The sequence below is a fragment of the Microtus pennsylvanicus genome, chromosome 1, assembly GCF_037038515.1.
Source record: "Microtus pennsylvanicus isolate mMicPen1 chromosome 1, mMicPen1.hap1, whole genome shotgun sequence".
Taxonomy (NCBI): domain Eukaryota; kingdom Metazoa; phylum Chordata; class Mammalia; order Rodentia; family Cricetidae; genus Microtus; species Microtus pennsylvanicus.
The window spans coordinates 57498256-57513106 of record NC_134579.1 but is presented as its reverse complement, the minus strand read 5'-3'; the positions used below and the strand labels follow the sequence as shown (position 1 = coordinate 57513106).

The window sequence follows — 14851 nt, the reverse complement described above, 5'->3', positions numbered from 1 at the left end:
TCGTTTAAGTGGATTATATTTACATTTTCCCACAGAGGAAGAGAGAAGATGGCTCACATCCTGAAACTCTAAATTTATATCATTAAAACATTTTCAAAGAAATGCACGATTTCATAATTCATACTAAATTTCAACCTCCTTGTCTGAATTACTAAAAATTTTAAAATTCAGTATGTTTTCTTTTCTTTCCAAAGATAAAATCCAAAAATCTATAGTGGCTATCTATTTTTTTTTATTTATTTATTTATTTTTTTGATTTTCGAGACAGGGTTTCTCCGTAGCTTTTGGTTCCTGTCCTGGAACTAGCTCTTGTAAACCAGGCTGGCCTCGAACTCATAGAGATCCGCCTGCCTCTGCCTCCTGAGTGCTGAATTAAAGGTGTGCGCCACCACCGCCCGGCTGACAATTATTTCTTATTACGATAAAAGTTTCAATATAAAGAACTGTGCTTTGGGTTGCATTAATTACAAAGGTGATTTATACTGCCACATTGGGCTCAGCCAAGGATGTAGAAGAAATGTTTTTCATCTTCCACATTAGGACATCGTTGGTTCCTCTTATCACCCACCCATCTCCCTGAGTTTGATCCCCAAACACCTTACCTACTACTGCCTCAGTGACTTTCCCTTCTGTGGGAAGAGGGAAGTATTGGTTTGGAGACACGTTGCTGCCATATCCCAAGAGAAAACCTTCCAATTTTACACTTGGATTTGGACGCAGGAACTTCAACAGGATGGAGTCACTGGTGGTGTTGATGTGCACTTTCAAGCTTGGTCTTTTACCTGAGGGTGGAAATATAAGGTGAGTGTCCAATACATCAGTTATATTTCATCACTCAACCCCGCCCAGCAAACCTTGCCTATTGGAAACATTGTCCTGAGAACAAACACCACCTCTTGGGATCATACCACTGATGAAAAGCTGACCAAAAACAAGACTAACATTAAAATCAAAGAAAATGTACTTACTACTGCATAAAGCAGACTAAAATAAAAAGCAAAATAGAGAGATCCAAGTTTTGGTGGTTTGTTACAGAGATTTAAATGGAATTTTGGGTGATCTCATTTTTCTATCCAAAGTGAGCTAGAAAATTCACTTTATACATATTACCAAGATATGATGCAAGCAACTGAAGATTCTTATTGGTAAAATTTAATCACTGTACCTTGAAATATCTCAGCATCCTCGAAATGCCCTCCAGACCCATATCTACAAGTATTAGTCATTGATAGATCTGGGAATGGACAAAGAAGTAAAGTTTCTGGGATAAGAGTTGTTAAAGTGGTAAAATGGGAGTTGTTGCATACAGGAACCCTTGAAGGCCAAAATAGAGTGAGATCCTTGGAAGTGGAGTTATGCGTAGGTTTGACCCATGTGTGTGCTGAGAAAGGAACTCGAGTCCTCTAGCAAGGCACTACACGCTCTTAACAACTGAACCATCTTTCCACCACCATGTGTTCTTAACTCACTGCATGAGAATTTGTTTCCTTGTGGAGCGATGCTTATTTAAATGGTGCTTGCTGGTCAAGACCTCACATACGAAATTATATAAACTACAGTCTAATCTTTTTCTAAAGTGACTCAAATTTCTGAATTATAAAATATGTATGTCTCTAAAGATTAGAATCATGGGCTGGAGAGATGGCTCTGTAGTTAACAGCACTGACTGCTCTTCGGGAGGACCTGGGTTCAATTCCCAGCACCCACATGACAGCTCATAACTGTCTGTAACTCCAGTTCTAAGGGATATGATACCTTCACACCAATGCACATAAAATGAATCTAAATAAATTATTTTAAAAAAAAAGATTAGGGTCATGAGCTTGAATTTTTCCCTTTATTCTCCAAATATTTAATATTTTAAAATATTGTTGCCCTTTTAGAAGACTGCATTTACTGTTTTAACAATTCCCTCTATCATTTCTCATTAACCAGAGTTCCATGTTGAATGAATACTAGTCCCCATGTCACTGCAGCATGAACTCCCCACTGCAGCTATAATGAGGACAATTGCGATCAATGTAGGACTGTTACATTTTGTGCATGAAACGTTCCCCAATGGTCTTACATGTTGAATGCTCCAAGCTGCCGGATCAAGTCAATGAGAGGTAATTAGATCATAAGGAATCTAACTTCATCTGTGGATTTATCCCTTAGTGGATTTTTAACAGAGTGGCATTATTAGAGAACAGGAGGTGGGGCCTGCTTGGAGGACAAAGGTCACTAGGAGCATGATCTAGAAAGTTCCATCTTGTCTCTGGCCCCACCCTGTCTCTCTGCTTTTTGGTGAGCAATATTCTGTTTCCCCCCAAACTCAAAGCACACAAACCAGCTGACAATGCACAGAAGCATATCAAAGTGCAAGCCAAGGAAATCTTCCTTCCTTTTGAAATATTTCTTGTGGGGGTTTGTCATAGTGACAAGCAGCTAACTAACACAGGAACATGGAAGGATTGTATGAAGTCTTTGAGAAAAGAAAAGGATTGCCCTCAGGAGGACCACACTATTAGAATGGATCCCATCCACCTCAGCAGCCAGGATCAGCTCTATGCGTGGGCATATTAGTTTGCACTTGACTAAAGACATAATTTCATGAATGTTTTAACTCTTGGTTATTCCTGCATCTGCAGAAAACTAAGAACCATAGATACTAAGTAATTTCTTGAAAATTCCCCAAAGGAACGTCATAGTTGATCTTGTTCAGTTCTTCCAAATGAAGGCAACCGAGTGCATTCACAGGTCCCATCATCTTGCCTGTATACTGTAGGGTCAAAACTAAGTCCTGAAGTTCTTGTGGCCCTTATTGTCATTGTGACCATGGTCATTACTCAACAGAGTTAGGAGTGTCAAGCCATGGGCCTCATGGTGAGGACTTTGATTTGTCTTAATTTCTCCAGGTTTTAATAAGATACTGGGTAGTTTACACAAAACAGACTTTGTCCAATTTTTCCATTGTTAATCAATGGGCCTACATTGATTTCTGCCAGTATTACTTTTTCTCAGTAGAATAGGGCAAATGTAAGTTGAGAACACATTCTTCTGCTTTAGGAGGTTGTAATTTCTCACAGGAAGTTGAAACGCAGCCAGGTTGCTTGCAGTATTCTGTTGAGAAGATATTTGGAAAACTCTTTCTGGGCTTAAGCTGAGTTTGCGCTTGACTGAGAGCACAGAGTGGTGGCCTCACACCACACTAGAACTTTTTCCTTGTGGACTCTGCCGGATGCAATCACGGTATGCTTCCTCTGAGAAAGCGGAAGGAATAGTATACTAACAGAAAGAAAAAGTCACCAACACAGCTACCGATCCACCAAAATGCAAGTGGTCTACTGCTCTGGCAGAGAACCCCAGCCTTTCTCCATTTGGCTAGCAATTTATGCCAAGAAATACATCATCATTATAGAAATTTGAATTATACTTTAATTATAGAACATTATAGAACAAATGAATTGACTCTTCCTCTAAAATTCTCATTCATACTACTCTCCTGAGTGAAATATCTACAGATGTCATGAAAAGGAATAACACATGTAGAAAAATATCCCTGAAATAAATGTCACAAATATAATGTTTTAGAACCACCCTCTCTGTTCTTCCTTTAAAGCAGTGCTTCTCAAACTGTGGGTCATGACCCACCCCAGAGGTCATATCAGATATCCTGCAATGACTAGTCATAACAGTAGCAAGATGACAGTTTTAAAGCAGCAACAGAAATAATTTTATGGTTGGGGTCACCTCAACATATGAACTGTATTAAAGGGCTACAGCATTAGGAAGGTTGAGAACCACTGATTGAATATTAAGAACTCTGATCCCCGTGTTATGTTCCCATACGTTACTTCTGATACTACTTCTCAACACACCATACCTTATTTTGCTCAGGTCAGTCATCCCACATTCTAGAATATGTGATTTGTCCGGATTCTGCACCTTTATCACAAGAACACTGTACAATCCCTCCACCTTTGCTTGACATTCTTTCCACCCTTCACTCTTCCAGTTATTACTTCAGTGATCTTCAGCATCTGGCAAAAAGGTTTTACAGCTTTTTTTCCTCTTATTCAAGATAGATTTATCAACATTTTCTCCAAATAACTATTTATATTAGGATTCACTGACCCTTTATACTTCTGGACAATAAATACTCTAATATTTGGGTTCCATATCTCTGTGCCTCATGCATTAATTTTAATATTTGATAATAAATCATCTTTATTACAAATTATTATGGTTTGATTCCACCATGGATGGTCAACCTTTTGACACTGAAACATAATATTATTGCCGCTTACAAAGTCTTCACTCAAAAATGCACTGACAAGTTACAAAAACTGCACAATGCTTTATTAAGTGAGTTTATGAGTTGAGGTTGGTCTGCATTCTCAGCTGACTTTGACCATCTGTAGCCATGAGGCCACTAGTTGGACACGCCTGATGTTCTGCGGCCCAATTTATGTAACAGACATTATCTTTCAGAATTTAGTCATAGTTAGACTTCCAGCAAGTAATATAGATACGATAGAGAATAACATACTACAACATAACCTTAACCAAAATAACACACAAATAAACAACAAATATATTGCCCAAAATGTCTTTGTTCAGGATACAGAGGGGGGAAAGGACTACTAGAAGAACATTTTATCGCATGTGAGAGATATAAAAAAACAATTAGGAAAGCAGTAATAAACTGCCTTGGGAAAAACCGCATATTGGCAAAGTACATTCTTGGATCCGCGCCAGTGGTTTCTAATCCTTTATTTGCAACACCCTACAGTATCTCTAAATATTTCAAAGTGTTGTGAAATTCCAAAAGTAAATAAATCAGACTTCTTACAGAGTGAAATTAGAACTAGCCATTTTTCTAACTTTCAAGGTAAATATATGCCTTCCAGCATCAAAGGCAGGGGTGAGACTGGCAAACTGGACAGCACTGTCAGTTCAAGGACTCTGGGTCACCAGACCTACCAACGGAGGGAGGCTGCCGGCTGCTGGGGGCTGAGGACAGGACCAGATCGTTAAAGAAACAGTTTGGCCTGGGATACAGCTCAGTCACCGAGGGAGTGCCAGAGTTCAAGCAGCGCCCAAACAGAACAGCAACAAGTCCAAACCACCAACAAAAATACCGTCAACACCAACTACAAAACTCATGCTTTGGTAAAACTAGCAAAGACATTACAGCTATTCAGTCATGAACCTCAGGGAAAGGAATCACCATTAAAATATAGTCATTAGAATTTCTCCATGTCTAATTTCTCATAAAGTCATCTTATACTTTCCAAAGTATTACAAAATATGGTCAAAGTTGTTCATATCACATCGGTCCAGATGATAAGATTCTTGAGATAGAAAAACTACATCACATTAAAAGTCTTCTAAAGGTAAAAGATATGTATTATGTAGCAATAGGAATTGCCTTAGCTTATATTTCCGCAATGTTATAATAACCTGTGAAAAGATGATAAATATTCCAAATAGCAAGTGTGCATCTAAATTTAATCTTATCAGGGCACTATGTACAGAATAATTGCAATACTTATACCAAGAAAACAAAGACTCCTTAAAGGATGGAGAACATACCCCCATTTGTGGTCTTCTAGTATCCATCTCATACTACACAGAATGCTCACAGCATACTATAGCCTATACATGCTCTGCCATTTACGTGCTATAAAAAACTTTCACTTTGTAAAATATTTAACTAATTAAATCAGTTCCTACCAGTTCAGATATGATATAGGAAACACAGATTTAAAATCAGGGCACATTATATATTTTGATCATATTCCTTCCCTTCCCCCAAATCTTCCCCAGATCTTCCCCCACCTCTTGATAAAAAGTTTAAAGCTATAAAATTTTTAAAAATCTAGAAAAAAATAAAAGTTCCTTAAGAATTTGTATCCAGAATACATAAATGTTCTTTATCGTCGATTAAAAAGAAAATAAGAACCAAGCGATTTAAACGTGTTGGAATAGCATCCTACTTTGTTTCCCCGCTGCTGCGACACAACACGGACAAAGGAAACTGCAGGGGGAGATGGCTTCTTTCATTTCTTATTTCCAGTTAACAATCCATTGCTGAGGGAAGTCAGGGCAGGGATTTGGGGGTCAGAACTGAAGCAGAAACCACAGAGGAATCCTCCTTACTGTCTTGCTCTCTCTGGCTTGCTGAGCTTGCTTGCTTTTATAACCCAGGACCACCTACCAAAGAGTGGCATCACCCAGAGTGGGCTGGGCCATCCCACAGACATTGCTAATCAAGAAAATAGCACCACAGACCTGCTTTAATGAAGGCCATCCTTCAGTAAAGGTTTTCTCCTCCCATGTGACTTTAGCATGTGCTAAATCGGCAAAAAACTAACCGGCACGAATGGATGCTTTACCAAAAGAGGTGAGCAGTGGTCCAGAAGCACAGAAAATGTGTTAACCTCTAGGGTTATTGAGTCTTCTCCTCCAGGGGTCAGATGGCATAATGTTGTAGTACTGATTACCAGTATAGTGAGTGCTGCTAACTGCTCAAGCAGGAAGACCCGAATTCAGATTCCTGGCACTCATGCAAAAATCTGGGTATGGCTACACGTGATAGGAACCCCAGGGCTGGCAAGAGACCACTAGGACTCGCTGGCCAGGAAGTCGAGTCAAAGCCAAGCAAACTGTAGATTCAGAGAGAGCCACTGTTTCAAAGGAAGAAGGCAGAAAATGGTAGAGGCAGACAGACATCATCTTCCAGCTGTTGCATACCCAGATACATGCACACACATGGGCACGGCATGCACACATGCATGTACCACACTTATGCATATACAAGACAGACAGAAATGCACACAGAAAGAGAGAGTGAGACACTGTAGATATCATCCTCCAGTCTAGACAGGTGTTCACATGAGGGTACCACACACACATGCAGTATATGCATGTACCACAGATATGCATATACCACACAGACAGACACAGAGAAAGAGGGAGACAGACAGAGAGAGAGAAGCTGTAGATAACGTCCTCCTCCAGCTTAGACATGTGTATGTACATGGGCACTACACACAATATATGCATACACCACACATATACGCACAGAGAGAAGATGTAGACATCATACAAATTAAGCAGACATAACTGTGCATTGTCCCATTATGTGTAAGACATAATTTGCCAATTCTTGGTCAATATGATTAATCAAAGGGAAACAATTATTAAAGCCACAATGATCTGGAATAGCTAAAATTAAAATAACAGTATAGTTAATAATATGTCAGGCAGAATTCGGAAGTCTTATACATTTGGATTGTGAGCATTAAGTGTACAACTAGAGAAGACTTGGAAAGTCAACAAGTCACCAAAGAACCCAACAGTTCCATTCCTCGCCATTGCACAGAGGAGAGATGAAAACATGTCTGTGTGAAACGTATGAGAACATCCAAAACAACATTAAACTAGAAACAAACCCAAATGTCCATCAGTGACTGAGTGAATAAATAAGCCACAGCACATTCATTCAATGGTATCTGATGCAGCAATAAAACAGAACAAATTACCTAAGTAAGCAGGCAGGCTACAGGTCTGCTCTGGCATGCCGTTGCCCCGTTGTATGACAGGAGAGCCCCTTCCTTAGCTCCGCAGCCACGCTAAACAAACTCCTTCTGATAGAAGGACATTCAATCATGTGACCGTTATAGCACTAGCAGAGTTAGCTTTAGCAGTGTCTGGTGCTATTGATCATTCAACACACACACACACGCACACACACACATTAAATCAGGTTTCTCTCAAAGAACACTAAGTTTCAAATGCACTCTGTGAAAACATTCCAATGTCTTACCATTACACAACGTATTAAGGAGTTATCAAGATGCCCCATCTTTAATGTTTATATTGAGCGAATGTGTGATAGCATATTCAAAAGCTTTGAAAAATGTAACTGAGGGCATGGATTGTATTCCACCGAATTCTTATGCAAGGTTATACCAAGGATAATGTTAACCTAAGCCTTGGCAATAATTTACCTTTTTCCTTGAATTTTCAGGAGTGAAAAGTCAGACCATGGAATAAAGGCTCAGTGCTCAAATGACTCTCCCTGCTGTGGATTTAAAAGTTGTGGTTTTATATGTCTTAAAGGTTTTAGCAATTTTTCTGCAATGTTCACAGAGTGACTAGGAAGGCATAGGATATGGACAATTGTTCACTTGTTTCTGTTCCTATGTTGTAGAGGGCAGGATTTTCTTGCCAATAACAATAACCTAAAATTCAGGAATACTAATGGAAAATTTTGAGTTTGTTGAAACTTTTATTTCATGAGTGCTTTGCCTATATATATGTATATGCATGCTTGGTGCCCACAGAGGTCAGAAGAGTCAGATCTCTTGGAACTGTGGTTAACAGACAGTTGTGAGCCACCGTGTGCGTGCTGAGAATAGAAATAAGGTCCCCTGCAAGAATAGCAAGTGTCTTACCCACTGATCCATCTCTCCAGCTCCCTGGTAAAAAGTTTACATAAAGAAAAAATGTAATTTCAATTCAATACTTTAAGGAGTACAAGAAATTAATGTCACTAATAATTAAATAATAATCAATGTTATTTAAACTGCTTTCACCAGTTCTGTATGACCAGATACTTGACTGACCTTCCGTGAGCAGAAGAGTTTAACTAAAGTAGTCAGGAAGATGAGGAAAATAGGGTCTGTTCTGCCATGGCATGAGACTATACCAGAATGATGTAGGTGGGTGGGTGGAAGGAATTCCTTAGATTACCTCTGTGCTGTGTGAGTGTTTGTGTTTGTGTGTGTGTGTGTGTATGTGAGTGAATATGCTGTGCTGTGTGTGAGTGTTTTTTGTGTGTGTGTATGTGAGTGAGTGTGTGTGAGTGTGTCTGTGTCTGTATCTGTGTGTATCTATCTGCGTGTGCCTGTGTGTCTGTGTATGCATCTGTCTCTCTGTGTATGTGTCTGTGTGTCTATATCTGTGTTTGTATGTGTGTCTGTGTATGTATCTGTGTCTCTCTGTGTGTGAGAGAGTGTGTCTCTGTGTGTGTTCCTGTGTCTCTCTCTCTCTGTGTGTATACAAAACTGTCATTAGAAACGTTCCCAGGATTGTTGTTAAGTAATTCTTGCTCATTTTTAAGTTGAAGGATGCTGGTGGCAGGGTGCCTGGCATAGTGTAGATAAGGACAAACACTTTGGACATTGTGAACCCTAACTAACCAATGAAACTCTTCTCCATATATATAAAACACATGTTGAAGCAGAGATATAAACAAGAACAGTGAAGTCAAAGAGTTCACAATGTTCGGGAGATGAATTAACAACAGCACATGGTTCCAGAGACAGCCACAAAGCATCCTTGCATGCCATTTACAAATATAGACCTGGAAACATAAGGAAAATACTGACTACAATGAACATGTAAAGAAAGATTTTGATAACTCTAAAGAAAAATGACACTGTGAAAATTAGAAAATATTGTGATAGAAGTCCCATGAGCCTCGTGACCAGCCCCAATAGCAGCAAACTGGACCTTTAAGTAATACTCAAATTTTGAATTTCCTCATCCATAATGATCTGTTTGCAAATCACAAACTATAGTTTCTTGTGTTCGCTGTTCCAGGACAGAATAGCACACTCCCACCCAGGGATCGCATACAGTGAGCAGGCAGATGGAGCATAGGTTCCCAAGGCAACGTGATTTCTCGAAATTTAGGGAACATGCCCTTGTTCACCTGTAGAGCTGTGCTCATGCAAATACCTCTGAGCGATCCCCATGGGGCATGACTCCAATGAGCCAGCCTGCTAGAACACCAAAGACACCAAATATTCAGAAGATGTTTGCTATTAAATTTAAATGTTTGAATTCAGCACTGTCCAAAGTCTGAGGGGAAAATGTTTTCCTCCTGATGGAACACTTTCTGTGTTTGCCCAGCTGTGGTGAAAATGGGCCCCACTTGAGCTGAAATATCCACAGTTTCCACCTAGGTCAGAAGACCCAGTGTTCTGACTGCTCAGGCCAAGAGTTCTCCATCTGCTGACGCTGGAGGATTGACTGGCAGCCTGAAACGTCCCGTGCTGACTTTTCAATAGCGTCTGATCATATTGGATAGTTTTACCAAGGGAGAAGTAGTTTCATGGTCTACATCATAACACAATTGAGAGCCAGGGAGGATGATTATTTTTCATAGCTGACTTCCTAAGTCGACAGCTTACAGTTCTCATGGAGACCTCCCATCTGGATGCATATATTCTCATTCACACACAAGCCTTAGATTCGACTCTACTAAAACTGCTCTTTAGTCGGGACAATGAGAGTTTGGAGAAGAAGAGGTGAGGGAGATGCAGGAAATGACAAATATGTGTGATCAACAACCATGTATTTGCCATATGTTCAGGAGGACAATTTCCAAATGGCTTCAATTTGGCTTGAAGAAGGGTATGGCTTGATTGATTTTTGTCTCCTCTAAAACACATGCAGAAACCCAAGCCCCACTGAAAACATTGCAGGGTGCAGGAGCCAGTATATTAACCCCTATTAGAAGGCAATAACACCACTATCCAAAGGTGAGCTCTGCTGTCTTCTACCCTGGCTCCCACTCGCAGTCTCTCAGGTGATGGATGATACAGCAAGAAGAGCATCTACATAGCAGTGCCTTGAAGCTGAGCTTCACAGTCTGTGAGCTGGGAGCTGATGCATTTCTGTTTATTGCTCCTTGCCCAGTCAGTCTCCAGTATGCCATTAAAGCGGTGAATGGCATGTGTATATTTGCCGATCCAATTTTCAATTCCCCCTGTTTTCTATCTACTAGGTACTTGGTATTAATGACCTCTTTGAATGCAATGACTGGGTTCCAGAATACTGTGCTGGGGACTAGGCAAATTATTTGAATGTGCCATGACTAATACAGTACATATACACACTATATATACTAATACAGTCAATATATATACTATATATACTAATAATCTCTCTCTATATATAGTAATACAGTCAATATGTTTACTACATATATACACACTAATATAGTCAATATATATAAATACAGTCTCTATATATACTAATACAGTCAATATATATAACATATAACTGATACAGTCAATATATACTAATACAGTCAGTATATACTATAGATACACTAATAAGTCAATATATGTATATATACATATACTAATGCAGTCTATATACATATATGTGCTAATACAGTCAATATATACTATATTAAGATATATATACTAATACAGCCTATATATAGTCACACTAGAAGTACTTTTAAGACAGAGCAAAAAGAAAAGATGTACCAAGAAAATGTTCCTTCAATAAGCAAGGCACAAAAATATTTCTTGATTGAATTGTCAAATGCAAGTGAGAATCTGAGAGGAATACAGAAGTGTCAAAGCCAGTTTGGGGTGCTTTTTGCACCATTCAGAAAACCTGAAGACTCTGTAATTTTCAAAACTACATGTTTTGTTGTTGTTATTTAGGAAGACATCATTAGGCCATGGGAACTAACAAAACTCATTTCCCTTCCTTGTGTTCTTTCTCTGCTTGGCTTTCATGAACACCTATATAGAATATTTGTTTACCCCCTGTTGCTACTTAAATGCAAAAGCTGGCAGTGAGCTCTCCTTGTAGATGGTATGGGTTCCACGCCAGGGTCCTGAAAGTGTGGTCTCTAAAGAGAGCATCAGTGTCACCTAGTAACTTGTAAGATATCCTGGACCAGCTGAGTCAGGAGCTGTTCGGGCAATTATGACGCAAGCTCAAGTTTGAGAACTGTTAATCTTTATAAATTGGCTGCATAAAAATAAAACTGATGTGCCCCAAATCATTTTTAAAACATGTGTAGATAATTAATGCAATGTGGGGAAAAAGACCTCACCTACAATTCCCCTTTATTTCCTAGAATAAAATATATATAATTTTTCATATATACATATATATGAAAATTTCATACATGTATACTTCCAATTACCCCCTAGGCCTTTTGTAGACATTCTCTGAATTATGGTTTTCTAGAACTATAATTTTGGGAGACAAATAAAGTTAATATGCTTGATAATTTTGGAATATCAAATAAACTTCTAAGTTAAATGTTTTTTTAATCTAACCAATTAGAGACACAGAAGTAATGGTCCGTTCTTTCCAGCATTTAGAAAAGTTTCCAGCACATAGAAAAATGGAAAACAATTTAGAAAACTTGTGTATTCTTTGCATGTTTGAAAAACACACAGTGTTTTGTTTGTTTTTAAAGACGACATCTATAGGCTATGGAAATTATCAACACTCATTTCCCTTCCTTTGGTACATCCCACTCTGTTTGGGTAATTGTCCACAGGGTCAGATGCTCCCCTTTCTTTTCTTATTCAAGTAACTCCAATTTGTCTATAAAACAAGTTCCCTCTACCAAGAAGATGTTGAATTCATCACAGTGCTTCTCACAGAGCAAAGAAAACACACCACTAATAGTACAAGAAATCCTGCATGTGCAAAACTAAACACCGCCACTGTGGAAACACTGCTCTATGGAGCAGATGGGAAAGACTCTCTGAAATGAAACATTGTCATCATTTCCTGCAAAAACCCATTATCAACAAGCCATAAAACTGCCTTAAATAAATCGGACTATTTCTTTTTTTTTAAGTGTCAAATAAAAACATGAGGTGGAGTGGGAACAAAGGAGTGCCTGTGCCCTTGGTTTTCAACCATGCATCCATATCTTCACGAATTGCTTATGATTTACTTAGTTCATAAATATCCAGTATCGATGAGTATATTGTGACATTTCATAGCATTAAAAAGTCTCCCCATGGGCTAGCGGAAGTGGCTAAAATGTCATAAGGGCATAAGCAATTGACTTCGGGTATTAAAGTCCTAATGGGCTGTGCGATTTAAGGGGTTTTCAGAAAGTCCATTGTCCATTAACTCCACAGGAAAGGAGTCCCATCTTACGGGTGTGAAAAAAGCAGAATGAACTCTGGGATAAACTTTATTTAGTCTGTGGTATTCTGTTACAGCACATAAAACAAGGATTTGGGACCTCTTTCTTTTGACTAAATTTATTTCAATAATTATTTTAACATGCAATAACCCGTTTGTTCAGGATCTAGGAGCTCTTGTAAGCCCTGGCATTCTTAGCAGTAACGACAGTCAGTGCAGGCTAAAGCACTGGTTTTTTTTCTTACCCTCTGTTGTTTTTTCAGTTTTAAGACTATATTTTAGTACATATTAATTATGTATTTATTCATCCCAAAATTCTAGAAAGATTCATATTAGTGTTGTGTATACTTACAATTAAAGTGCCCTTTGATCTAAACTTGGCTCTCAGTATCCAAATGCTACAGTTGAGTTTCCTCTGCTTACGCTAGTAAATTCCTATTTAGGTTATTGCTATTTTGATATTTGCTATTGTGTTTTATAATAAAAATTAAAATGCTTTAAATGTCTAAAATGTCTTAAAAACACTAATGAGTTGTATAATTTCAGGTCACACACAAATGCAGTATTGTGTATCTCATTACCAACAGCTGCCGTAATATTGGTGAATGTAACAACTTGATTTTTGTAGGTAAGAAATAGAAAGCCTGAGACTTGACATCATTTCCTATTGCTCTCATATTATTAAAATTCTCAGTTTTGAAAGGTGAATATGACTCAAGCTATGGTTTAAAATGGAACTTTGTAACATTTCTTTAAGTGTTTGCAAAAATTTAATTCAACGAACTCATTGGAAAAGCAAGCATCTTCTTGACTTTTAAGTTGCAGAAATAAGTTGGATGTTACCTTTGAACTCAGGTGTCTGGTGTGAAGAAGTTCGTGGGTTTTTTTTTCTCATATTTAAGGCAGAGGTTCTTAAACAAATTTCCCCCTTTCTAATAAAAATTCTGCATTCGAAATAAAGAAATGAGATTGCTCTTTAGGTATTACAAGAATTACTCGTGGGAGATTGCCCTTTAAACGGAGAACATGGAAGTTCCCAGCACAGCATAAACTGACTTTAAAATCATCAGGGAGTGCAGCTAGTAGATATAGTAGACTGATGTAAATGAGGTTGAGATCACGAAGACCAGTGGGCAGCAGAAACCGTGATGCTGAGAAAACGACAGATTCCAGCAACGCAATTTATCACTAGTGGGAAAGAGACACATGTGAATACCAGGATAAAAATCCAAGATGACAACACTGAGGTGCTCTGCTCCTGTCTCCCACCAATCAGCAGTTGCTGTGACCTGAGGGGGACAGTGTATCAGTGGATGGTCAGGAACTCAACAACTAAGCCACAAAGGTATGTAGGAAAGAAAGGCAGGAGCAGGGTTCTTGGCCATGACACCCATGGGTGTTGAGGACAGGTGCCCAGCGTATTGAAAGGTCAGAATGTAACGGGTCAAGGAGGGTAAAACTGAGCTGCAGAGTCAGACCGTGTGGCCCCCTTTGGGCCACATAAAAGTTCAATCACAGTACAGAAGTCAACCAAAGGTATTTTCCTGAACTAAATTCGTATGTGTGTGTGCACACGCACATGTACACACCACATTTCTGGGACATGAATAATACGAAATTTAAATGTTAGGTAGTTAGAGGTAGCCATTTGTTAAAAACACTGCCTCCTGATTCCTTAGTACAAACAACTCGGGTGTTCAGAACCATATTTAAATAAAAAAAACTTTTCAGGTGAAAGGCACTGAAGATTTTTCTGTTACTTCAGTTGACTGTCCAAGTTTAAATGACCCCGTGCTACCTGGGACTCCCACTCACCTTCATTGCTAGTCCCCCAGGAAGCCAGTGCCCACCGTTTCCAGTCTATCCTAGTGTGCATGTTACTATTCAATGAACACTCGGATCTCCCTAATAGCAGTATGTCCATGATGGGGAACAGTAT

At 38.9% G+C, this 14851-nt stretch overlaps 1 protein-coding gene across 14 annotated transcripts in view; it reads right to left on the bottom strand.

Annotated features, from left to right (window-relative positions):
- Abi3bp (ABI family member 3 binding protein) overlaps positions 1–14851 on the bottom strand; it is a 211911-nt gene that overhangs the window by 154972 nt on the left and 42088 nt on the right. For all 14 annotated transcript variants that reach the window (XM_075964714.1, XM_075964761.1, XM_075964734.1 and 11 more), the window contains exon 2: positions 603–782. In XM_075964714.1, the coding sequence (XP_075820829.1) occupies positions 603–782 (180 nt within the window). The remainder of the gene's footprint in view (positions 1–602; positions 783–14851) is intronic.